The 25,348-nt window shown below is 46.5% G+C and overlaps 1 protein-coding gene across 2 annotated transcripts in view; it reads left to right on the top strand.

The window, feature by feature from the left end:
* PDE2A (phosphodiesterase 2A) overlaps positions 1-25,348 on the top strand; it is a 340,214-nt gene that overhangs the window by 6,578 nt on the left and 308,288 nt on the right. Inside the window, exon 1 of one of the 2 annotated variants that reach the window (XM_061629145.1) lies at positions 4,547-4,735. The exons of the other annotated variant lie outside the window; for it this stretch is intronic. Within the exon in view, the coding sequence (XP_061485129.1) occupies positions 4,715-4,735 (21 nt within the window). The 5' untranslated portion in view covers positions 4,547-4,714. Of the gene's footprint in view, positions 1-4,546; positions 4,736-25,348 lie in introns of those variants that run through there. 2 annotated transcript variants of the gene reach the window in all.

Raw genomic sequence — 25,348 nt, 5'->3', positions numbered from 1 at the left:
GGACATTCAAAGAAACTGAATGTTGGAAGATTCAGGACAGACAAAAGGAAGTACTTCTTTACTCAGCGCATAGTTAAACTATGGAATTTGCTTCCACAAGATGCAGGAATGGCCACCAGCTTGGATGGCTTTAAAAGAAGATTAGACAAATTCATGGAGGACAGGGCTATCAATGGCTACTAGCCGTGATGGCTGTGCTCTGCCACCCTAGTCAGAGGCAGCATGCTTCTGAAAACCAGTTGCCGGAAGCCTCAGGAGGGGAGAGTGTTCTTGCACTCGGGTCCTGCTTGCGGGCTTCCCCCAGGCACCTGGTTGGCCACTGTGAGAACAGGATGCTGGACTAGATGGGCCACTGGCCTGATCCAGCAGGCTCTTCTTATGTTCTTATGTTCTAAGGCCCCCTCCAAACTGGAGCTTTTTGGCTGGTGATTTCTGCATCATATCATTGATACGATAACAGAGCATTAGTGGTGGATTTATCCTGGATCTTCCACACATCATTTTGCTTTATGAGTTGTTCTGTGATACTTCTCCAGTGTTACCACATTATTGTTGTCTGGAGGGGTGCTACTACGCTGGAGTGCAACTAAAGCAGGTCAACAGCAACAAAGGAGGACATTTGTGGTATAAAAAGTTACTGGATTTCACCAACGGGAAGCAAAGCAGTATATTCTCCTCCTCCAAACGTTTGGAGGAGCAAGTGGTGTTGAAACTGGGATCACATGTAACCTCAGATCATCATGAGGACAAAAAATCATGAATGCAAAATACAAAGAACATCTGGAGGGGCCCTAAATTTTGGAGAGGAAAAAAAAAGGAACCAGAGCTGCCTGGCATTATGGCTGGCTGGGGAGGGGAATTGGGGGTGGGAGGACTGCTGAAAATTGTAGGGAGCCCGGCTGGCATTAAAATCGTCTGCACATGGGGACCAATTGTGCCTCTTCCTTTCAAGGTCACTCCCAAGTGGAGGCTGGTGTCTGTGTGTGGCCTCCACTGCAACCCTGACACAGCACTGGTACCCATGGGGATGAAGCTACCTCCTGTCCTTTGGAACTCAGATGGTTCCCAAACCGGTTACAAGGGAGAATATCGCCAGGCTGCAATCTTTGTTGCAGTTGCCCCACATCCTAGATGTTGATTATACCATCCAGAGCTGAGTGCAGTGGGTTTAGTTACTATGAGTGTAGATTTTGCAGATTCCTGAAGCAGACAGTGATTTTAAACACACAGCTCTATCTTACACACTGGCTCTTTCGTGATACTTAAATCAATCAATGACATCTATGATTCAATGACATCTATGGATTTTCAATAAATAATTTTGAAAAATCCGTAGCTAGCACTGTCGTTGATTGCACTGATTAACCGTTTAAAAGCATATAGTCCTAAAATAAAAGCCACAAAACACCCCCCCCCCAGCAGCCTTTCCCAATCTCTGACCTTCCTGATGTTTTGGACTACGGCTCCAGTCAACTCCAGCCAATATGGCCCATGGTCAGAGATGGTGGGATTTGTAATCCAAAACATCTCTCAGGCACCAGCTTCAGAAAACTACTGTAGAGGTTTAATCTCCCCCCAAAACTGCCAAATAAAAAGGTTTGGCACCCCCAGCTTGCATTCTGGTGAATTTTCAGGAGGAGGACCCTACATTCCTTGCTTTGGGGGCAGCAATCTCCAAGTTGTCTTTCTTAATCTGAACGCAAGTTCTTGGTGGCGTGTGTCTTGCTTTCGGTGATTTGGGACATGCATGCATCTTGCACTGACAAGGTCTGGGCAGGTGATAAGAGAAGATGAGCTCAGTGTCCGTATTGGGGAGAAGCGACTGTGGCTCAGGGGTAGGGAACATGGATTTACTTAGGAGTGCTTATGCCCAGCTGAGGCTGATTTGCCAGCTACAGCCATTCCAGGACCGGATAGCCTGGCCTCAGTTGTCCAAGCTCTGGTGACTTTCCGTTTGGACTACTGTAATGGGCTGTATGTGGGGCTGCCCTTGAAGATGGTCTGGAGGCTGCCACTAGTGCAGAATGCAGCTGCTAGATTGGTAAGTGGGGCAGACCAATGGGACCATGTACCATCGGTCCTGAAAGTGTTGCACTGGCTGCCAGTGAGGTACCAGGCCCCATTCAAGGAGTTAGCATTAGCCTATAAAGCCCTAAATGGCTTGGTTTCCATGTATCTAAAAGAGCACCTTCCCCAGTATTAACCATCTCAGACCCGATGAGGGGTAGGTGAGGCCTTGGTGGTGGTGCTGTCATTGAGCATTGCCTGGTCGGTGCTGACCCGTGACAGGGCCTTTCAGTGGTGGCTCCACGTTTATGGAATGCCCTCCCCAGTGAGGTGCGTCTGTCCCCATCAACTTTCAGGAGTAATGTGAAAACATTCTTGTTTTACCCAAGCAATTTGATGGCTGAAGATGATTGTTCCTGTCAACCTGAAGATCACTGATGAAAGAATGTTTTTAAGCTGTGTTTTGGAATGTTTCTAACTGTTTTTAGTATGTTTTACTTTTTTGTTAAATTGTGTTTGCCACCCTGGAGTCCTTTGGAAGGAAGAGTGAGATAGAAATCTAACAAACGAACAAATAAATAAATATTTGTCAGCAGAAGGCTTCAGGGCCAGTCCCCACCAGCATCTCCTGTTTAAAGAGCTCAAGGCAGAGTGGGGAAAGACATGGAGAGCTGCTGCCAGTCCGAGTAGATAATGCAGAGCTACATGGACCAGCAGCCTGGCTCAGCAGAGTCGCACCCTGTAGTCAGCTGAACTCTTCAACCTCAGCAGTGTAGGCAGGATGCAAAGCTTCCTGTGCCCGGCTCTGACGCTGTTTTGCTGCCTGTAGCAGCAGCGGCAGCAGCATCACCCAGAGGGTCTCGCACACACTGGGAGGCAGTGTAGTGCTGCTTGCTCCACTCCTGTTGCTTGCTTCCAGCTGAGCAGGCAACAAAAGCGACAATAGGGCTGCGCCCCAGCTGTCCTCGTCAGCGTCTGCAGGGAGGCTGTTTTCCATGCAGATGCGGCTGGGGGTGAGTGGGGGTGAGTGAGTTAGTGCTGACGGCATTTCTCCCTATTCACTTTCCCTAGAAAGAACATGCATAATTTTATAAAGGGGGGGAGGTAAGCACAGGTACATTTTTGGGGACTAACAGGGAGTCCCTCCCGTGAACTTGCTAAATTTTTCTTCTAGACATAGAAAAAGAGGAAGGCCAAACAAGAGATGGGTTGATTCCATAAAGGAAGCCACAGACCTGAACCTACAAGATCTGAGCAGGGTGGTTTATGCTATTGGAGGTCACTGATTCATAGGGTCACCATAAGTCGTAACCGACTTGAAGGCACATAACAACAACAAAGAATCATGTATGCTAGTGCCCATCACAGGATCCGGTGGCAGCGAGTTCCATAGATTTCTTTTTTTTAATGTGAAGAAGTACTTCAGAGAGCCACTTGGAGGAGGTCACTGACAGTTGATGATGTGTTGTCTTTAGGTGGCCAGTAGACAAGATTCCCTGCCGCCCCAATTCTGTGCCACAAATGACTAATAGAGGCATGTATGGGTGAGAGGAATATTTTGTGGGCTAACTTTTCTGCAGAATTATTTTCATGGGGCTGTGGAGTCCCCTGGCCAACATCTCTCCCTGCAGAATCCACACACCCATGTGCCTCCGTCCGTAGCTACACTGAATGCACTGATATGTACGACCACAGGAAGCTGCCTTATTACTGAGTCAGACCCTGTCACTCAATACCGTCCACACTGACTGGCAGCAGGCTCTCCAGGGTTTCAGGCATGGGGCATTCCTAGCACTTCCTGGACATGCCAGGGATTGAATGTGGGACCTTCAGAATGCCAAGCTGGTGCTCTGCCACTGAGCCACAGCTGTTGCCCAGACTATGACTCGTATGGAGAAGATAGAAAACTGCCTTCCATGGTGCCACCTAACTCAGTAATGTCTACACTGACTGGCAGTGGCTTTCTGAGGCTTCAGACGGGGGATAAACCTAGCCCTAATTCGAGATGCTGTTGGGGATTGAACCTGCATGCAAGGCAGATGCTCTACCACTGAGCTACCGCCCTTCCCCAGCGTAAAAGAGAACTGCGCTACTGTTAAGACAAGAACGAAAAGCAGCTTGAGGAAGAGGGAGAGAGAGGGACCTGTGCTCTTGAGCAGTTGTTGTTATTATTATTATTATTACCACCACCCACCCTTCACCAGCAGGTCCCAGGGTCACAACACTGTAAAATACATTATTTAAAACAAATTGCATTCACAACTCAAGAAGGTCCTACATTTCAAGTGTCAAAATCAGGGCCCGGGCAGGGAAATGTCTGTGGATTGTGCTCTATATCTGGAAGGACAGAAGCTTCCTAGATGAAAAAAAGCAATTGGTAGTGATGCTAAATGATGCTCCACCCTGCCAATCCCGGTAGATGAATGAGGGGGGCTTTGCTTGGCTCTCTGCCCCCTTCTTGCTTCCCTCACTCGGGTGCCAGGCACGCATGCATCATCACCATCCGGCACTGAGAGGCAGCCTCTCTCTTTCTGTCTCTGAGTGGGAACTGCCTTGCAGACAACAGTGATTCCAGCTGGAGAGTGAAGGAAATGGGCAGGGTGAGCCTCCCGCCTTGGCAGGCAAGCTGAGCCCGTCTCTCTCCATAGCCTCAGCACTTTCCCGGGACCCAGCAGGCTGGCCGGATCACGGGTGATGGGCTCCAGACATGGCCACCTTCTCCGAGAGCGTAAGGATCTTCATTTTATCAATGCAGAGTAGTGGCAGGTTGAATGACTGCTCGGAACGGCGGCAGGCTCTGTGAACCTCCCAACTACTCACCTCTCTAACTTGCTCTCCTTTCTTCTTGCTTTTCTTGCCCTTTGGCTTTTGTTTTTAAGTGATTCATGCCCTTTTAAAAAATGTCTCTCTTTTTTTTCTTACTGCGTCCCCTCTTACAGAGATGGCTACTAATTTAAATATTGTTTCTTGGGCTTCTTTCTTTCTTTCTTTTCGGGGACTGTGCACATGTGTAAAGCCACATATGCAGAAAGGTCACAACTGTGCTGTGCCACCCGTGTGGTGTTTATGTGTGGGTGTGTTTTCCTGTTGGGAAAGTACAGCTGATCAAGCATTAATGAGCATTACGGAGCATTGTGTGTTGCAAGGATGAACTATTCTCTCCAGACCCGCGGCAGAACATTTCCTCCATGCCTCCTGGTAGCTAGAAATACTGCTCTTTAGCGCTTGGTCCTTGAGGGTTCCCACCAGAATTCGCACCGCCTTCGTCTCTCCTCCTGTCCAGGCTGTCTCCTGCCATTGCCCCTGGATCCCAGTGGCAGCTGCGCTTCACAGCCAAACTTCACCTCTCACTAAAATAGGAAGATTGTGGTTCAGTTTATTAGATCCTATGAACACGATGTTTCTCATCATGAAAGTTTTTCCACTTGGCTAGGTGTTTTTTGTTTGTTTGTGGTTAAGATTCTTCTGCATGCTGTGTTTTTGGGTTAGGAATTAAATGTCCATCTCTGGGGGACCCCCACAAAGTCTTCTTATTGTGCATTCATGATTATTTGTGCTGACGAAGGTTTCAGGGGCAGTTATAGGCGATTCCGCTTTCAATACTGGTTGCGCTTGCAAAAGTTTCAGGGCACACACACTGCTTCGTTTCTGATCAGTGCATGTCCTATAGCTTCCTGTTGAAGTCCTGTCACTTTTTATACCACAAATGTTCTGGGGTGGGGGCGATATTGTCCCATTTTTGCTGTTCTGTAGCACAAGAGTGCCCCTTCAGATGGCAATAATGCAGTAACGTTGTTGTTGTCGTTATGTGCCTCCAAGTCGACTGCGACTTATGGCGACCCTATGAATCAGCGATCAGTAACATTGGTGGAGCATAAAAAAGCAGAATGATGTTTGGACTAATTCATTATTATTGTGTCAACAACATTACAGAATATATCTACAAATAAGCCCACTAGTCTGGAGGAGTCCAGGCTCAACTGGCTGATGACTTTAGGGCAAAGGAGTGGCCTCTTACTTTCTCTTGTTTAAATTGTCTGATCGGTAGAGCATGTTGGCGTGCACATGCTAGCCCTTCTCTCTTGCAGCAGCCTGTGCATTAGGTAGTTTGATGGAATAATCCCTGAATTGTGGTGGATCTCTTCCATTTCTTGATTCGTTGAGAGTTTTCCTACCAAGATCCCTTTCAGACTGGGAGTTTGTGATTCTAGCAGAGATGTTCCTTTGCTTCAATGTATATAGCATGCTTTAGGCCAGTACTGGTAGTATTCCTCTCCCAGAAGCATGGCATAAGGTTAATAGGAAGCAGCCCTGTGGCAGTTATCACCTTCTAAGGTAGCCTTCACCATTGTGGTGCCCTCCAGAAATTTCAGACTACAACTCCCATCAGCCCTAACCAGCAACCATGTTGGCGAAGGCTGTTCTGAGGCTTAGATATATATCATGATGTGTATGTAGCTATCCATCTGTCGGGGACATATTTTCAGCCCAAGGGCCACATGCCCTTGTGGGCAACCTCCAGAGGCCACGTGGTGGTGGGTGGGGCCAGATGACAATGTAGGCGGAGCAACAGTTGCGACTCTCATCTTTGGACCACAGGCAACATTTCAGCCATGTAAAAGTCAGAGATTTATATGCACACCTCTCTCCATCCCAAGAGGCATCGTCACAGTTCAAGAGCACATTCCACCCAGCAAAAGCACCTGAGGAGGAGTGCCAGAGAGCAGTGTGCACTAGGGAGAGTCTCGGGGGCCAGATAGGGAGACCTGGAGAGCCATATTCCCCACCCTTGATAAATGTCATTGTGTGTAGCAGTTAACTGTACGTTTTTCAGATGTTAGGAGTAATGAAATCACGGTGAGTGTGTCTGTTGGCTTTCCTGGTTTTAGAGGCTTTAGTGATTTGGTTTGTGGCTAATGACTGTGTGGATCTTGTTTTGTGCCATTTGATGTTGTAACCTGCCCTGCGACCTTAGGGCGAAAAGCAGGAAATCAGTGTTAGTAATAAAATAAATAGGTAAACAATCCACCTGCAGGGGAAAGCAATGCAATAAGCTTTTGGGTACAAGGAGGAGAAGATGCAGCACCTCTGGAGTTTTGAGGGACTGAAAGGATGATCTTTTGGGTCTGTGGTGGTGATGGAAACCAGCTCGGGGGGCAGTGGCAGTGATGTGATTTGGTGTGGAGGATAGCGGCTGGGGAAAAGGGTTAGCACCTCCACCTTTTCCCTTCCGCCTCAATCTCCCATCGTTCCTGTGCTTGGCATTTACCTTGGGGATGCTGTAAATATGCACTTTGTATTTAATGTGAGGTGGCCCTTGAAGCAGTAGTGTGGTGGCAAATTCAGAAGTGCAGGGTCCTTTCATGATAGTCACAGCCACACACACCCCTTTTTTTTTTGCTGCTGGGTTGAGAATGAGATCCTTGCTAATGGTTTCTGCTACAGTAAGAGACATCTCTAGGAGCCAATCAGTATGAAAGGGGGGAGTGTTAGGTACTTAAAACAGTCTTCTCACTGGCTGACTTACCTCCTTTCACTCTGATTGGCTCCAGTCAGCAGGAAAGGACAAAGAAGTATGTTAGAAGACTCTTCTCAGTGACTAACACACTCCCTTTTCATGTCAATTGGCTCATAGGATGCTGGTGACATAGGGACCCTGCTGGGACACTGCTCCTAAAAATGTAAAGGGTCTAAGCCCCCTCCCCCGAGACCCTGGATGACTACATCCTTGCCTTGAAGACAACTTGGAAACTTCACCTGGTCCAAAATGCAGTGTCCAGATCACTGGCTGGAGTTGCCTTTAGAACGGATACAACCCCTATTCTGAAACAGTTGCATTCGTTGCCGGTTCATTTCTGGGTCCAATTTAAGGTGCTCACACTAGGTCCCAAATACCTGAAAGACCGCTTCCTTTCCTACAGACCCTCTTGGGTGTTAAGATGAGCAGAGTGGGCCCTTTTGGTACTTCCACTGCCCTCAGAAGTTTGGGGATGGGGCCCTGGAGAGGACATTACCTGTGTCCCCCCCTAAGTTATGGAATTCCCTCCCCACAGTGATGCATCTCACAACTTCACGATACAGTTTTCTGCGAATGTTGAGGACGGACGCCTTTACCCTGGCCTATGACATCTGAGATGTGTGTCTATAGGACCCACCCTATTCTCATGATTGTAAACTCTTTTAATAGATTTTAACATTGAATTTTAAACTGTTGCAACCCACCGCCGTGGGATCTGCTGGTGAAGGGCAGGTAATAAATTTAATAATAACAATAACAGCAGCAGCAGCAACCTGTAGTAGGAAATGATGGTATTAAACCCTGGTTTCTTTGTGACATTTCACACTCTGTAAGGCAAGCTGGGTGCTCCTCCAGACAACCTATTTTATTCACCATTCACCCAGATTTGCTTGCACAAAGCTTCTGCAGCAGTTAGACTGTCCCTGGTCTTTCTTGAGCATTCGTTCCAATTTGATTGTGGGGAGGTTAGATGACGATGAGCATTCATCCCGTATTCATCCTGATTTGCTTGCGGAGTGGTTTATGTGACTTCCCACTTTAATTGTGCAAACCTGAAGTTCCAGCATGAGCTTGAATCTCTCCTGCAAAATCCTGACAGTCTGGGGGTGCCCAGAATGTGTGATGCGGAGATGTGTGTACAGTACTAAGGCACTGCAATTCGCTCCTGCTTCCTGGCTGATGCTCACTACACATTTAGGGATAGGCAGGGATGGAAGGATCTTTCAATTTCAGATCTCTCATTTTTCCAGTCTGAAACTCAGTTCTCTACATTTCTGTAGGCATATACATTTTTTTAAAAAAAATCCTCATGAAAATTCTTCAGCTTTTGAGTGCACAATTCTCATAATAACCACATTTTTGTATGCAGTTTTAAGTAATGTAAACATTTTTACAAGCAATTTCTCCTAATACAATGCATTTTTGTACGTTATTTTCACTATTATGCCCACTTTCCTCTAATATATGCATTTTTGTAAACACTGTTTGGAGATCAGTATCACAAAATTAAGAGATTTTGGGGAAGGGCCGTAGCTCCATGGCAGCTCATCTGCCTTGCATGCAGACGGTCCCGAGTTCAATGTCTGGCATCTCCAGGAAGGGGTGGGAGTCCCCCCTGCCTCAAACCCTGAGGAGCTGCTGCCTGTCAGTGTAGACAATATTGAGCTAGAGGGACCAATAGGGACTTATGTTCCTGTGTTGTGTGAATGTTGAAGGATGCCTGTGTTTCGGTTCTCCTATTACTTTGGAAAGTGCAAATTTTATAGATTGGGCTTTAAATGCAAACTGACTCAAATTTACCCCCTTACCTAGGAATGGGGAATGCATTTTCTTCATATTCCGCTGGGTTGCCTCGCTAAGTGTGAAGTGGCCTGTGGTGGTATTGTTCACCCCCAACTTATGCTTAGATGAAATCACAACCCAGGGACCAACTTTCACGGACCGCAGGTGATGGGCTGATATCATGGTGTACTCCTCCAAGAGGGGGGGAGAATGTCTTCTCTGAGGCCCCCTTCTCCTTGACATTCCAGTTTCTTGTCAACAGGGACTTTTTTGCACGGAGGAGAACTCAGTCACATGAAATGTATTATAGCCCAGGTGTCGGTTTACCACCTCAGCCAGGACAATTTATTTATTTAAACAATTCTTAGGGTGCCCTGTAGTGGTGTACTATCAGGGTGGTGTACAACAACAGCAACAACAACAAAATGACTAGGTTTTCAGGGCTGATCCAGAACAGAGATCATATTATTACATTTATTTCAAGCAAGCCAATTCATACCCTGAGAAACACCTGGGTGAGGATGGACCAATCAAAACAGACCCCTGACCAATCTGTGGTGGCCTCTCTCAAGTGATTGTTTCCAGTTGGTCAGACAGAGCCCCGCCTACTGAGATAATTGCAGCTTGCGAGATGACTGGCCTCAGGCAGGGGGTGCCACTGAAGGGGTAGCCAATGGGGTGTTCTCCAGAAGTTCTTGGGCTCCAACTCTCATCAGCCACAGAGAGCATGGCCAATGGTCAAGGACGATGGGAGTTGTAGTCCGAACACCTCATTGGCTACCCCTGTTGTAAACAAATCCAAGGGTGGTTTTGAAGCAAAGGAAAGTAGGGAGTGCGATTCCTGCGGGGGAGCCGTGAGTTACGCCTATAACTATGCAGCTAAAACAGCAATGAGTCCACGATAGGGATGTGCTAGAATTCCGCCCAATTCAGATTTGGTACAGAATTTTCCACTAATTTGCTTATTCTCAATTGTTGAGGATCGGATTTTAATGTAGTGAATTCCCGTGGCTATTTTTGAAAACAGACTTTTAAAAAAAAATCTGCCTCTAAAACATTGATTGTAAGAATGATAATTTATCGATATTTCCTTTAAAATATCAACATTTCCTTTAAAAATATTGATACTTGTAGTGATTTTTTTCTGAGTCAAAAAACCCCCCAGATGGGTAAAAGCAGCAGCTAGCAGATAAAGACCAAACTCGAATCGATGCCAGCCTGTTAGGTCGATACCGGCCAACAGATCCCATCCCTAGCCCATGGCACCATAAAAGACTGACATGACTCCTCATAGCAAAAGCTTTTGTGGGCCAAAGGCTGTCTTACTCAGAGGGAGGGAGGGCAATCCCCAGTGGAAGCTGGTGTAGAAGACACACATTGGGTGAGGGTGGTGAGGGTGAAATCAGTGTGGAATCAGAGGGAAATGAATTGCAAAAAGTACAGGCTCCAAGAATACTTGTGCAAGGACCTCATACTTCCTGTTTCCATGCTTCTCCATAGCAATCGTTGCAAAATGTCTTCATTTTCTCGTCCAGTAAAAGGCAGAAGCTGCTGGCTCTTACCACAACCTCAGAAATGAGAGTTCCATATTGAATCTTGCAGAGAAGCCTCTGGGCTGCTTGTCCTCTGGTCTTGAAAACAGGCAGTGGCCTAGGAATTGGCACAGCAGCTTCCCCAGCCAGGTGCCCTCTGGATGTTTTGGACTGCCACTCCCATCCGCAACAGGCTGCATTCCTGCCATGCAGAAGTGAGCGGTTTCCACACCCGCCCACAGCCCTCTCCATCCAGGCAAGCCAAGAGGCATCATCACAGTCCAAGGCCAAAGCACGAGCGGACATTATGGTGCAGGGCTGGGGAGATGTGGCCTGGTGAGGTGGCCAAGAGAGGGTCACAAGGGCTGGACAGAGAGGCCTGGGGGCCCACAATTGGCCCCCAGACCTGAGGTTCCACACCCCTGGACTACAACTCCCATCATCACTGACAGTTGGCCATGCTGGCTGGCTCAAATAGGAGTTGTAGTCCAACAACATTTGAGGATACCCCATTGGCTACCCCTAAGCGACATTTACTGCTTGCATATGTCCTGGAAAATATCTCTGCTGCATTAGGATTGCCTCAAAGGTTGAGCAAGGAGTAATTGCACTCTAAAGGCTCTCTCCTTTGCAGCTCCTAATGACACCATTTCCCAGCTACTCTGTCTGGGGCCTTCATTTTGGAGAGCTCTTGTCAAAAAGTCTACTTTAAGGGGTAAGGACCCTGCCCCCCTCTCTCACTCTCTGAGCAGCACGTCCGTTCGGTTGCCTCAGCCACTGGCTAGATCGCTCTGCTTGCAGCTCAGTACAATTATCTGCTGACACTCCTATAAATCACAGCCTAATTGATATGTGTTAGCAGCCTGGCTAAATGGGAAATAATCTGATTGTGGTGCTGTTGCTTCTGTTGCAGGGTGGTGGTTTTTTTTTTTTTTTTTGAGGGGGGGCCCTAGGAGAGTGAAGAAAGGGTGAGAGCATGTCAAAAGGACAAGGGAAATGTCAACGGGCTACCGCCTTATTTCTTTATTCCTGAGGTCAGCCACAAGCACACCCACCTGGCCTGGCTGTCTCCAGGCAGAAATATAAATCGCTCGGACAGACAGCTTGCTCTGCACACCCTGGCTTCCTGTGTCTGATGGAGACCGGGCTGCAAAAGTTTAGTGGAAGCTGTGCACCCCTATGGGCTATCCCTGTGCATCCCTATGGCTGCCTTTCCCAAACCAAATGTTCCGGACTACAGTTACCACTTGCCTCATCCACCGCAGCCACGCTACCCAGGGCAGATGGGAGACATAGTCCAAAATATCTGGAGGGCAGCAGGTTGGGGGAGGCTGGCCTGCGGTGGCATCCTGCCCTAAACACAGCCAGACTCCGAACATTAATTTGGTGATTATTTTACATTGGTAACCCCACCCCTTGTCAGGAAATGGGCAGGATGAAGGCCAAAATCCAAAGTCATAAGAACCTCAGAAGAGTCTGGTGGCTGCATGAGGCCAAAGGGGGCCCATCACGCCCACCATCCTCTTCTCACAGTGACCAACCAAATGCCCCAATGGGAAGCCAACAAATCTGGCCAGTTTAAGGCCAGTAGTTCACTGGGGCTAAGGCCTCACACATCACAAGATCAGCCCTGTGAGGTAGGCTAGGCTGAGAAATGGTGACTGGCCCAGCATCACTGAATAAGCTTAATGGATGAGCAGGATTTGAACTCACAGGAACAGAAGACGCTGCCTTGTTCCAGATCAGACTCCTAGGCCACATTCATACCATATGTATATATTCCACAATTATTCCACTTTTTCCACTTTAAACAGTCATGGCTTCTCACAAAGAATCCTGGAAATGTAATTTGTGAAGGGTCTGCCAGAGTTCTCTGGGGAAAGGGACTGACTGTTAAACCACTCTGAAAAGTGTGTCACTGTGAGGGGAATGGACTGCCTTCAGGTTGATTCCGACTTATGGCGACCATATAAATATGGTTTTCATGGTAAGCGGTATTCAGAGAGGGTTTAACATTGCCTCCCTCTGAGGCTGAGAGGCAGTGACTGGCCCAAGGTCACCCAGCGAGCTTCATGGCTGTGTGGGGATTTGAACCCTGGTCTCCCAGGTCCTAGTCCAACACTCTAACCACTACACCACACTGGCTCTCGTGAGGGGAATAGGGGTCTCCTAAGAGCGCTGAGCACCGTTCCCAAACCACCCTTCCCAGGATTCTTTGGGGGAAGCCATGACTGTCTAAAGTGGAATCATAGTGGCATAAATGCATAGTGTGAATGTGGCCCTAGCATTTCTAGCTGAGTGGTGTCTATTCAAGCTGGCACAAATCTTCAGAGTCTCAAGCAAGGGGCTTCCCCTTCACCAGCAGCTACCTGACCCTTTCTTTGCTGGAGATGCCATTGAGGATTGAAGCTGGGGCCTTCTGCATGCCAATCAAGGGCTCTACCGCTGAGCGACGGCTTTTGCAGCCCAACTGCGATGCCAATGCCAGGATCAGCCAATGTGATGCCCGCTGGATGTTGCTGGACTGCAACCCAAGCACAGGAAGCAATCACCAAGAACAGGAAAACCAAAAGAGGAAACCTGTTCCTTAAGAACGCCAAGGTCAGTCGCAATGCTGTAAAAGGTTTTGCATTTTAAAAAGCTGTTTATGGAACCCAGCTTTTTAAAATACAGAACATTTTACTGCACATTACTGACCTTGACATTCTTAAGAAATTAGTTTCCTCTTTTGGTTTTCTTGTTGGACTCCCATCATTGCTGACCATTGGACATACTGGCTGGGGCTGATAGGAGTCCAACAACATCTGGAGGGCACCGGGTTGGCTATCCCTGCAGTACACTATGTTTACTCAGAAGGTCATCCCTTTGAGTTCAGTGGATCTTACTTTATAGAATCATAGAATCATAGAACAGCAGCGTTGGAAGGGGCCTATAAGGCCATCAAGTCCAACCCCCTGCTCAATGCAGGAATGCAACTTAAGGCATCTCCGGCAGGTGGCTGTCCAGCTGCCTCTTGAAGGCCTCCAGTGTCGGACAGCCCACTACCTCTCTAGGTGATTGGTTCCATTGTTGTGTGGCTTTAACAGTTAGGAAGTTTTTCCTGATGTTCAGTCAAAATCTGGCTTCCTGCAACTTGAGCCCATTATTCCGTGTCCTGCACTCTGGGACAATCAAGAAGAGATCCCGGCCCTCCTCTATGTGACAACCTTTTGTGTACTTGAAGAGTGCTATCCTGTCTCCCCTCAGTCTTCTCTTCTCCAGGCTAAACAGGCCCAGTTCTTTCAGTCTCTCCTCATAGGGCTTTGTTTCCAGTCCCCTGACCATCCTTGTTGCCCTCCTCTGAACCTGTTCCAGTTTGTCTGCATCCTTCTTGAAGTGAGGAAACCAGAACTGGACACAGTATTCAAGATGAGGCCTAACCAGTGCTGAATAGAGGGGAACTAGTACTTCACACGATTTGGAAACTATGCTTCTGTTAATGCAGCCTAATATAGCATTTGCCTTTTTTAAGGCATATTCACTTCCTGATGAATATGTTTAGGATTGCAACTTGCCTCAGAAGAAAGTGCCGGATAAGAGGGGAAACCTGCGACCATGTGTGATCTGTACTTGGCAAGCTAGTTCATTTGTATCATCTTGCCCAGGAGGGAGGAGGATCTTGCCCACTCCTTGGCTCCTTTCCCAGATTTCTGATAAGATGCAGAATTGTGGCAAAAACCTTTGAGGCCAATGTAGGGTGACAGACATGCTCTGTCTTTGGCGCACGATTGGCAATGTCTGCTTGACGATGTCGCCAGATGATGTTGCAGACATTAAGGGATGAGTGTGCCTCTAGCGTGTCTACAAGCCCATTGTTTCATTTTGGCATTATTCAGGCAAAATGTTTGACACATGAGGGGAGCAGTCCTTAAATAAAAGAGTGGTTTCAACTTGGGAAGGGGCATCTGTGCACGTTTTCCATGTCTGCGTAGCAGCAGAAGTTTTTGCCATGTGATTTCCCTGGGTGCACGCCAGGTGGGTTAATGGGAGATCAGTATGGTTGCCACATGGATTGTTTGGATTACATGTACTCTTGTCAGTGTGCCCTGTGGTGTAGTGGAGCAGGAACATAGAGGAACGGGGTACTTTTTTCACAGCAGGAGCAATGACATCATCTGCAGGATTTCTTTTTTAAATTTTGGCAGTGTTGCAAGCCTGGAGTCTTGGTGTGCACAATCCCTTTGTTAGGTAGGCTGGGCTTAGACAATGTCTGGTCACTCAGTGAAATTTTATCCTGGTTTTTAGCTGCATACACACCATACATTGAAAGTACATTCCCAAGATTCCTGCAGTTTACCCTTCACAGAGCCTTTGACAGTTAAGATACTTTGTTTTTTTGGAGGCCCACCACTTTTGCTGAATTTATACTGTTCTGTTTGGGCTGGAGTGGTTTTACTTGGTTTTATAACTGTATATTGATTTGTTGTAACCTGCCCTGGGACTTTTTGGTGAAGTGGTGGTGGTGAGGGGAGAGGTCTTACAAACAGAGCCAGATTTCCCTACCTAAAGTCCACGCTCTGCACCACCCTTTCCCAGCTTGTTCTTAAGTGGCTGTCAGCTGATCCTAATACATTGGCATGGGATGCATCAGCAGAGCTGCTGTGGCTAGTGGCTAGGGCAGGGAAGATTTGTCAGTTTTGGTCCTCTCTGTTTCCCATTTTTTCTATCTTAAATTCAGTCCTCCACATTTCTGCAGCAATCTGCACTTAAAAAAAATCCTCATGAAAATTTGCCAGCGTTTTAATGTGAATTTCTCCTAATAAACACATTTTGTAGGCAGTTTTGAGTAATGTACTCATTTTTGCAAGCCATTTCTCATCATATAAGGCATTTTTGCAAGTTATCTTCATTCATATATTGGTTTTTATGCACACTTTCCTCCAATATGTGCATTTTTGTCAATGTTATTTGGTTAGCATATTGCATTGCAAAATTCAAATAAGTGTGAATTTTGAAGGACGGCTGTGTTCCGGTTTCCATACTGTTTCAGAAAGTTCAAATTTGATCAGTTCAGCTTGAAATGTGAACTGAATCAAAATTCTTGCCCATCCCTGTATGGACTATCCTGGGTGATGGATGAGTTCCTGCCCTGCAAACTGTGCCACTACCCCACTGTAGTATTGATGCATCCAAGACTCAAAACAAACCCTGCATAGGCATGCCCTGCCCTTGGGAATGGCCCACCCAACCCAAGAAGGGTGCAGGCACGTCTAATTGTAAGCAGTCCTCTTTAGCGAAATGACATCTTACTGTGGAATGACTAATAAACCGAAACATGAACTGTCTCCCTCCCCCTCCTCATATGATATGATTTTTACAAATGTGCTTCCTTAGCAGATCTAATTATCGTAGTGAATTGCCGCCTGCCTTGATAATTAGCCATTTTGCCAATATGGCACATATTGAGGAAGAGATGTTTCTTTTAAAGAAAAGAATATGATGAGTGTGTTGCCATGATCGTGGCAGCAGATTAGGGAAAGGAGGAGGGAGAGAGAGCTCCAAAGACAGGACGTGAAGGTTTAATTTGTGCCTGAGCGAGAGGAGCAGAGTTCAGAGAGCTGCAGGGAGGGGAGGGTAAAGGCTTCTTGGTCTACTTGCCCCCACCCCCAAAATCCATAGAAAAATCCATGTCTTTACCTTGCAAGATGGGAAGGTGAAGCCCAGATTTCAACTACTTTCATACTAAAAAATGTCAAACCTAATAATTCAGGTTCTTGAAGGGCAGGTGGGCTGTTATTTCCAGCTGACAGCCCCTCCCATCTTTATCTGCCAGGCAGATAATGCTGGAAAATTACCAAAAATAAAAGAATAAATAAAATAAGGCAGGCTTTTCAGGTTCAGTGTTTAGAATAGTAATCCTTTCCCAAATGTTCACTTTTTTTTTGAGAGGGAGCATTCATAACAAAACCGACAAGAGCTGTTGCTGAATTTTGAAGCAATCATTGTATCCCAGTCAAGACTTTGTATACCTTTTCTCCAAACTCCCTTCCCACCCAGCCAACAATGACCATAACTGCTGAGTTTGTCATTAAAATGGTGTTAGGGGCACCAACTGACTATCCTGAGGACGCCTACAGGAAACCTGTTTGTTGAGCATTCATTCTGATTTGTGTGCGTGGAGGGAGGTTAGATGACGTGTCAAAGCAAATCTTATCTCACACTTTCCCCTGCATTTCCCTGTCTCTTTCCTTATCGTAAAAAAATCAGTCTTTTGGAGAAGCCGGTTTGTTGCGCAAGACCTCCCAATCGACTGTAATTGGGCAATCTGAATTTGCAAGTATGTGATGAATTTCCACCTGAAAATAGCAAGAATCTGGAATCACTCTGGGATGATAAGGTGATGTTCGTTAAGGACTGGGCTGGACCTTCCAACATTTTCAAGGTGAAAATAGGCACTTTCTTCCAGCAGTCTAATTCTCTTACAGATCACGGCCCGTCTCCACTCCTGGAGCTATTGTTCAAGTCCGGCCCTACCATTGGGCAAAGTGAGGCAACCACCTTGGGCAGCAGATATCAGGGGGGAGCAGTGGCCCCTTTGTTGTTCCTCTTAATCCCCCTGACCATTCCTGTATGTTTGAGGACAGAGCTGTGGATGCCGCAGAAACTGTCCTGGCTGCATGCAGACTGAGGTGCCGTGGAGGACACTATGATGGTGAACCAAATAATCTGATTCAAAACTGCCTATGATGTGAAGATCTTCTTAAGTGGTCAGTCAACGCAAAAATACCAGATAGAAGTGTAACATCTCTTCATATTTAGATCAGTATTATAGTTCCAGTATTGAAATAATATTTTTTATCTTTGCAGGAGTTGTGCTATGAATTGTATTGTTACATAGATTTATGCTGAATTGTATATTTGGTGTCTTTGCATTGATTGACCACTGAAGAAGTTCTTGTCGAAACGCGTTTGCTCAAATGTTTTGATATTGCATTTTAGGAGCTGTTTGGTTACATTAAGTTTTGCTCATTCGTTCGTTCGTTAATTTACTTAATTTATATATCACTTAATATTTCAACAGAAACCTCCAAGCGGTTTACAAATCCCAACTAAAAGGAATTAATGCAAGAATCAAGATAAGAAATGGAATACAAATCCCACTTTCAAACCCAAACAATGCTAGTACTACTATGTGTAATAATAAAAGTCCATATTTTAAGTAACAAAATGAAATAAATATCTTTTAAACAAAAAATACATACAAAAAAACCACAGGATACAATCACCAAGATCACTCACCTGCAGTGAGTTATGATAGATGGGTATAAGTTACCCACATACTTTCAATTTTTCATAAAGTATCCACATTCACATCATAGGCAGCTTTGAGTCAGATTATTTAGTTCCCAATCCCTCTTTTTCATATTTCAGTTTGTTGGGACATATTTTGGACACTGTGATGGTCCCTGGGCTGAAGTAAAGTTCAGCTGCCAGTCCAGCCAGTTTTGTACAGGGAATAGGGAGTGTGCACCACCATGTCCTTTGCCTCAGGCAGCAAAGTGTTTTGGGCCAGCCCTGGATGTGATGTATTTAAGTGTGTGGTGTGTGTATGCAGCCTTGGTTTGAATCTAGACTGTGCCTGCAAATGGACTTCCAAAGGGGCTCACTGACAGTGCCAATCAGCTGACTGGTGCTTACAATGAATCCCGGTGAACTTTGAAAGGTGGGAGGGGCTGTTCACCTGTTAAAGTTGGCCCAAATGGAGAGCGGCGGGGGTGGGGTGGGGACAAAGGATCAGGTCCACCAGCCAGTTCTGGTTCCCCACACTCTTCTGTGGGCTGTATTTGTTGATTGAACAGTAATCTGTCTCCTATTTAAAAGCCACAGGATGTTTGTTTTTGGGGTTGAAGATATGCTAGAAACACATAATTGACTTCCAGTAGGTTTTACAACACTTCAGAATAGCCTTCAGCAGCTGCTGTGTGTGAAATAGCAGGGGCTTCCTGCTGTCTTGGTGTTTGTGCACACATTAAAAAACACCAGTGCCCTGAAACTGGATCAGGCCAAAGGAGGCCCATCCGGTCCAGGATCCTGCACTCACAGTGGCCGGCCGGATGTCCCAAAGGGAAGCCCGCAAGTGGGAGGGGAGCGCAACCATGTTGTTGTTGTTGTTATGTGCCTTCAAGTCAACGACGATTTAAGGCGACCCTATGAATCAGTGACCTCCAGCAGCCTGTGTCATGAACCACCCTGTTCAGACCTTGTAAGTTCAGGTCTGTGGCTTCCTTTATGGAATCAACCCATCTCTTGTTTGGCCTTCCTCTTTTTCTACTCCCTTCTGTTTTTCCCAGCATTATTGTCTTTTCTATTGAATCATGTCTTCTCATGAGGTGTCCAAAGTATGATAACCTCAATTTCATCATTTTAGCTTCTAATTAGTTCTGGTTTAATTTGTTCTAACATCCAATTATGCATCTTTTTCACTGTCCATGGTATGTGCAAAGCTCTCCTCCAACACCACATTTCAAAGGAGTTGATTTTTCTCTTATCCACTTTTTTCACTGTCCAACTTTCACATCCATACATAGAGATTGGGAATACCATGGTCTGAATGATCCTGACTTTGGTGTTCAGTGATACATCTTTGCATTTGAGGACCTTTTCTAGTTCTCTCACAGCTGCCCTCCCCAGTCCTAGCCTTCTTCTGATTTCTTGACTATTGTCTCCATTTTGGTTAATGACTGTCCCAAGGTATTGATAATCCTTGACAAGTTCAATGTCCTCATTGTCAACTTTAAAGCGAAAATGTATCCGTTGCCCCCCTGAGACATAACGCCTGCATAATACGCTCTAATGGTGTGTGTGTGAAGGCTGCTGAATTGGAACTCTAGCCCAGCCTTCCTCAACCTGGTGCCCTGCAGGTGTGTTGGACCGTAGCTGCCATCAGCTTGGCCAGCATGACCCAGGTTGGAGAAGGCTCCTCTAGCAGCTTACACTGAACAAAAGCAAATGTATCAACTGCAAGCCATCTCCAAAAGGGCAAAACAAGTGCAGTGACTTCCTTGGGACAAGAAGCAAGAAAGAGCAACTTGGTAAGTAACGGGGACAGTTTAGGATTCAGCGAGCAGGAGAGACAGGAAACTGGTGGTGCTGGAGATTTGATCTGAGACTTTCCTTTCACCAGGAACCTACCTGCCCCCATGGATCGTCATATGAGCAGAACTTGGAAGAGTTACTTTTTTGAACTACAACTCCCATCAGCCCCAGCCAGTATGGCCACTGGAATGGGCTGATGGGAGTTGTAGTTCAAAAAAGTAACTTTTCCAAGCTCTGCATATGACACCTTTCTCCTGGTCCTTTCTTTGAGGAGGATGGCAAGGGAGAGGGCCTTTTCAGTTGTGGCTCCCTGTGCATGGGATGCTTTCCCCAGTAAGGTCTGCCTGGCACTCACATCTTCACCCACTCTCACCTCTCCCCTCCCCCAGGCTTCTGGTGGGCTGTGATGATGGTGATGGTGATGATATTTTGCTGTAAGTGTGTTCCCAAAACTTTCTGCCACTGTTTTATGGGGAGGGTATTTTTTGGTATGCTTTATGGAATGCATGTGTTTTTGTGTGAATGTGTGTCTATTTAATGTATTTTTACTTAATGTTTATGTCTTTAAATATTCTGTAAGGTGATTGGAGACCTTTTCGTGTAACAAGAAAAATAATATGTTTTTCCCTCTCTGTGTGTCTTCAGTGACTGCTGTGTGCAGTTGACTGAACCTCGCCTTCTTATTAAAATATTGGGATAAAGATCTGGAGAGATCCCTTTAGACCCAGGGTGGCTAATCTGTGGCCCTCCAGATGTTGCTGGACTACAACTCCCATCATCACTTGTTATGCAAATTTGTATGAATGAGCAGAGATCGTCAATGGTCTGAGATGCGTGTGTGCGTTTACCTAAATGGCAGGCTTTTACCCTGCATTGAGATCACTGAGACTTAAGACTTGGTAAAATAAGAAAAGCTACTTTATTTATAGAAATATATAGTAGTTAGGAAGGCATCCCTAGTTCTAACTAACTAACTAAGTCGGAGGCGCAATGCCCAGACTTTGCACTGGAAGGAAGCTAGGCAGAGAAGAGCACAGGTAAAGGTAGGCAGTCTAGCCAGCTGGAAGACCCTAACTCTATCTTCCTTCTGGAACACAAACAAAAGAACCCAAACAAAGTTGGGAGGACTTGAAAGGCCATCTTGTCACAATAGGATCATCCGCCTCTTGTGTAAATTTGTATAAATGAGCAGAGCTCGTCAACGGTCTGAGATGCACGTGTGCCAGTGTGTGCGTTTACCTAAGTGGCAGGCTTTTGCCCTATTTATTTATTTATTTATACCCTGCCTTTCTTTTCAGGAAACCCAAGGCGGCTTCCATATGGTTCCCCAGCGGTCTCCCATCCAGGCACTGACCAGACCTGACCCTGCTTAGCTTCAGCAGGGAGATGGCCACATGTGCCTTCAGACCATAGCCTACATTGAGATCACTGAGACTTAAGACTTGGTAAAATAAGAAAAGCTGCTTTATTTATAGAAATACACAGTAGATAGAAAAGCATCCCTAGTTCTAACTAATTAAGTTGGAGGCGCAATGTCCAGGCTTGGGAGTTGCCGTCATGGCTAGGAGAGAGAGAGCAGAGACAAAGGTGTCTCCTCTCTCCTTGGACAGTCAAAGAAGACAAAGGAAGAAGGGGCAGGTCAGCTTCCCTGAGCATATCAGTTTACAAGGAAGGAAGTTATGTAGAGAAGAGCACAGGTAAAGGTAGGCAGCCTAGCCAGCTGGAGGATCCGAACTCTATCTCCCTTCTGGAACACAAACAAAAGGACCCAAACAGGAGTTGCTCTTGCCCCCCTTCCAACATCGCAGACCATTGGAGGCTGATGGGAACTCTCAGTCCAACCACATCTATACGGCCACAAGTCCTCTGGCCGCTCCTGCATCAGGCTGCAAGGACAACGCTGCCAGATGGGCTCCTCCCCTTCAGAGCCAAGCAGTGAGAGAGGTTCCATCCACCTCTGCGGCAGGCTTCCTTGCCAACGTATTGGTCAAAACACCTAATACTGAAGGGCACGCTTCATTATCCTAAAGCAGCCTTTGCCAACCTGGTGCCCTCCAGAAGTTTTAGACTACAACTCCCATCAGCCCCAGCCAGCACGGCAGTTGGCAAAGGCTGCCTTAAAGTTTAGAAGAAGGAAGTGCAAGGAAATCTCCGGCAGAGGTGGATGCAGTCCAGACCCACATCTTGTGGCTTGCTTGAAAATATGATTAGCCCACCTGGCACCTTACGGTTTTGTTTTGTTTTTTGAGAAAACCATTCCAAAATCTTCCTTGTTGTTTTGAGGTCTAGGTACATCCTCCTCCCCTGTGTCAGGCTAAGGTTCCACATTGTTCAGCCCTATCTGAGGGCCTCCCATTACCCCATCCCTTTTGCAAATAGAGGGCTCATCCGCACACCCACTTCTGGGAAATTTGGGAGGATCCAAACTCTCAAATGCAAAGATGTATCACTGAACACTAAAGTAAGGATCATTCAGACCATGGTATTCCTGATCTCTATGTATGGATGTGAAAGTTGGACAGTGAAAAAAGTGGATAAGAGAAAAATCAACTCCTTTGAAATGTGGTGTTGGAGGAGAGCTTTGTGCATACCATGGACTGCAAAAAAGACAAATAATTGGGTGTTAGAACAAATTAATCCAGAACTGTCACTGGAAGCTAAAATGATGAAACTGAGGTTATCATACTTTGGACACATAATGAGAAGACATGATTCGCTAGAGAAGACAATAATGCTGGGGAAAACAGAAGGGAGTCGAAAAAGAGGAAGGCCAAACAAGAGATCGATTGATTCCATAAAGGAAGCCACAGACCTGACCTTACAAGATCTGAGCAGGGTGGTTCATGACAGACGCTCTTGGAGGTCGCTGGTTCACAGGGTCGCCATAAGTCGTAGTTGACTTGAAGGAACATAACAACAACAAACTCTGCTTCTCCGTGCTATGAAAAGAAGCCATTTCTGCTGCCTTGTGCGAAGTGGCATTTCTCCCTGGCCTTTTCCCTCTCATTTATCACCAGCCTTAAGTGTTCGCAGAGTCACAGAGAGGAAATGATAACGCTCATGAAGAGGCAAATGGCCCTCGGAGGAACCAGCCAACGGCTGTCCCTGGTTGACGCAATCCCGGCCAGCTTGTCATTCAGAGATGCTGAGCGATAAAACTGCAGATCCTGCGGCAAGAGCTAAATGTTGTCGAAGCCTCTGCAGTGGTTAAGGAGGAGGGGGCACAAGCTTCAGCCTCTCTCAGTGGCAGAGGAGGCTGATGGCCGTTCGGGCAAATGGGGCACCAGCCTCAGTCTTCTGCCCTCTGCCGGCCCCCATTGCCTGCCTTCTTTCTAACAACTGACCCAGGGAGTGGCAGCCCTGCCTGACAGCTTCCTCCCTCTCCTCAGTCTCTGTGTTGCCCTTTGTGGAAGGGAGTAGGAGGAGGATGGTGGAGAGAAAACTAGTCTTAGTTGCCTCTGCCTCTCCGTGGCTCTGATGCCACCTCCTGTTGGGCTCCCTGCCTTCTGTCCCCCCCAGTCCCAATGGCCACCAGCCGCCACTACTCAGCAGTGTCGTGGTAAATTCTGAAGGGCAGGCACTCGTCAATACAGCTTCCGTAGCCATGCCCCTTCTGAGTCTATGCAACCAAAAATTAACTTTCCGATCAATGCAGACATTAAGGCTTCAGTGGGAAGCCAGCTTTGCTGCACAGGTAAGCCTGCTGAAGACTTCTTGTGGACTCAAAAGCTTGCTCACTATTTTGTGACATTTTGGTGAGTCATAATAAAGAGTTTGTTGTTGTTATGTGCCTTCAAGTCAGTTTCAACTTATGGTGACCCTATAAATCAGTGACCTCCAATAGCATCTAAACCACCCTGTTCAGATCTTGTAAGTTCAGGTCTCTGGCTTCCTTTATGGAATCAATCCATCTCTTGTTTGGCCTTCCTCTTTTTCTCCTGTTTTTCCCAGCATTATTGTATTTTCTAGTGAATCCTGTTTTCTCATTATGTGTTCAAAGTATGATAACCTCCATTTCGTCATTTTAGGTTTTATTTTCCATATTTATTGACAAATGTTTGTCAAAATTTGGACAGATTCAGTCTCAGTAACTCAAAGGCATATCTAGTTTCCCACAAAGGCCAACTGGAAGCCCATAAGCCACATCTGAAGGCAGTGGCCTCCTCCCCAGAATGCTTCCTCTGACTCTGGAGGTAGCATATAGCCACATGACTAGTGGTCATCTGAAACTGAAGGTTTTTTAAAAAAAATCCAGTCTCCTTTGAATGCCTGTTGAATCTGCTATCTTAAAGCTTGTAATCCTACCTGATGGAGTTTTCAATTTTGCTGCCTATGAATATCTTACATTTCTGCTGTTTGATAGTAATTCTCTGTTTTTGTTTGTTGTCTTACCCTTATGTTTTTCTATTTCACTGTAAGCCATTTTGATTTTTTTTGTTTTATTTTTACAGAAAAGTGAGATATAAATATACTGAGCTGAAATGGAACTATTTGAAATAAATAAATGAACAGGGTTGGTGTTCTCCATGAGTGGATTCTGTATCAGGACATCTGTGGGTCATCCTAACACACAAACACTTTTTTGCAGGAGTGAAACCAGAAGATTCACACTAGAGATGGGCCCTGCTCAACCTATCCTTGGCTACCTATTCCTCCCTTGTGTAGCAAAGCACACACGCTCACAAACACACAGACGGACTAGCAGACCAGGGGAGCAGGGCTGGGCAGGGAAAAAGCACCACTGTTCATTCCACAGCAGGGACAATGAAGTCATCTCCTGGGACGCTCTCTGCCAGTCCTCTGCATCCTAAATAAATAAGCTTTTCTCCAGTAGTAGCAAATCCAGAAGTACAGGGTCCCTTCATGATAGTTACAGCCACACACACCCTTTTTTGCTCTCATTTTTTGAGAATGAGGTCCTTGCTAATGCCTTCTCCCACAGCAACAGACATCTCTAGGAGCCAATCAGCATGAAAGGGGGGAGTGCTGGCTACTGAAAAGAGTCTTCTCAGTGGCTGACTCACCTCCTTTCACTCTGATTGGCTCCAATCAGCAGGAAAGGACAAGGAAGCATGTTAGCAGACTCTTGCCAGTGACTAACACATTCCCTTTTCATGCAGATCGGTTTGTAGGATGCTGGAGACATAAGGACTCTGCTCCCCAAAAAGTAGGGGGACTAAGACCCTCTGAGACCCTGGATGACTACACCCCTGTATATGATCCAGTAAGAGCTCTTTCACACACAGTTCATCCCCTCCCCAAAGAACACTTATGAACAGGGGCGTCACTACCGGGGTGCGGGGGGTGCGGATTGCACCCGGGTGACACCATGAGGGGGGTGACACCCAGAGCCACCTCGCCCTGCGCTGTTGCCCGGCAAAGGAGCCGAGAAGCACTCTGGGTCGGTTGGAGCAGCCAACTCCTCCTCGGAGGC

This window comes from Rhineura floridana, chromosome 5 (genome assembly GCF_030035675.1).
Source record: "Rhineura floridana isolate rRhiFlo1 chromosome 5, rRhiFlo1.hap2, whole genome shotgun sequence".
Classification (NCBI taxonomy): domain Eukaryota; kingdom Metazoa; phylum Chordata; class Lepidosauria; order Squamata; family Rhineuridae; genus Rhineura; species Rhineura floridana.
The sequence above is the reverse complement of the archived record's forward strand: the minus strand, read 5'-3'. Positions and strand labels throughout refer to the sequence as shown.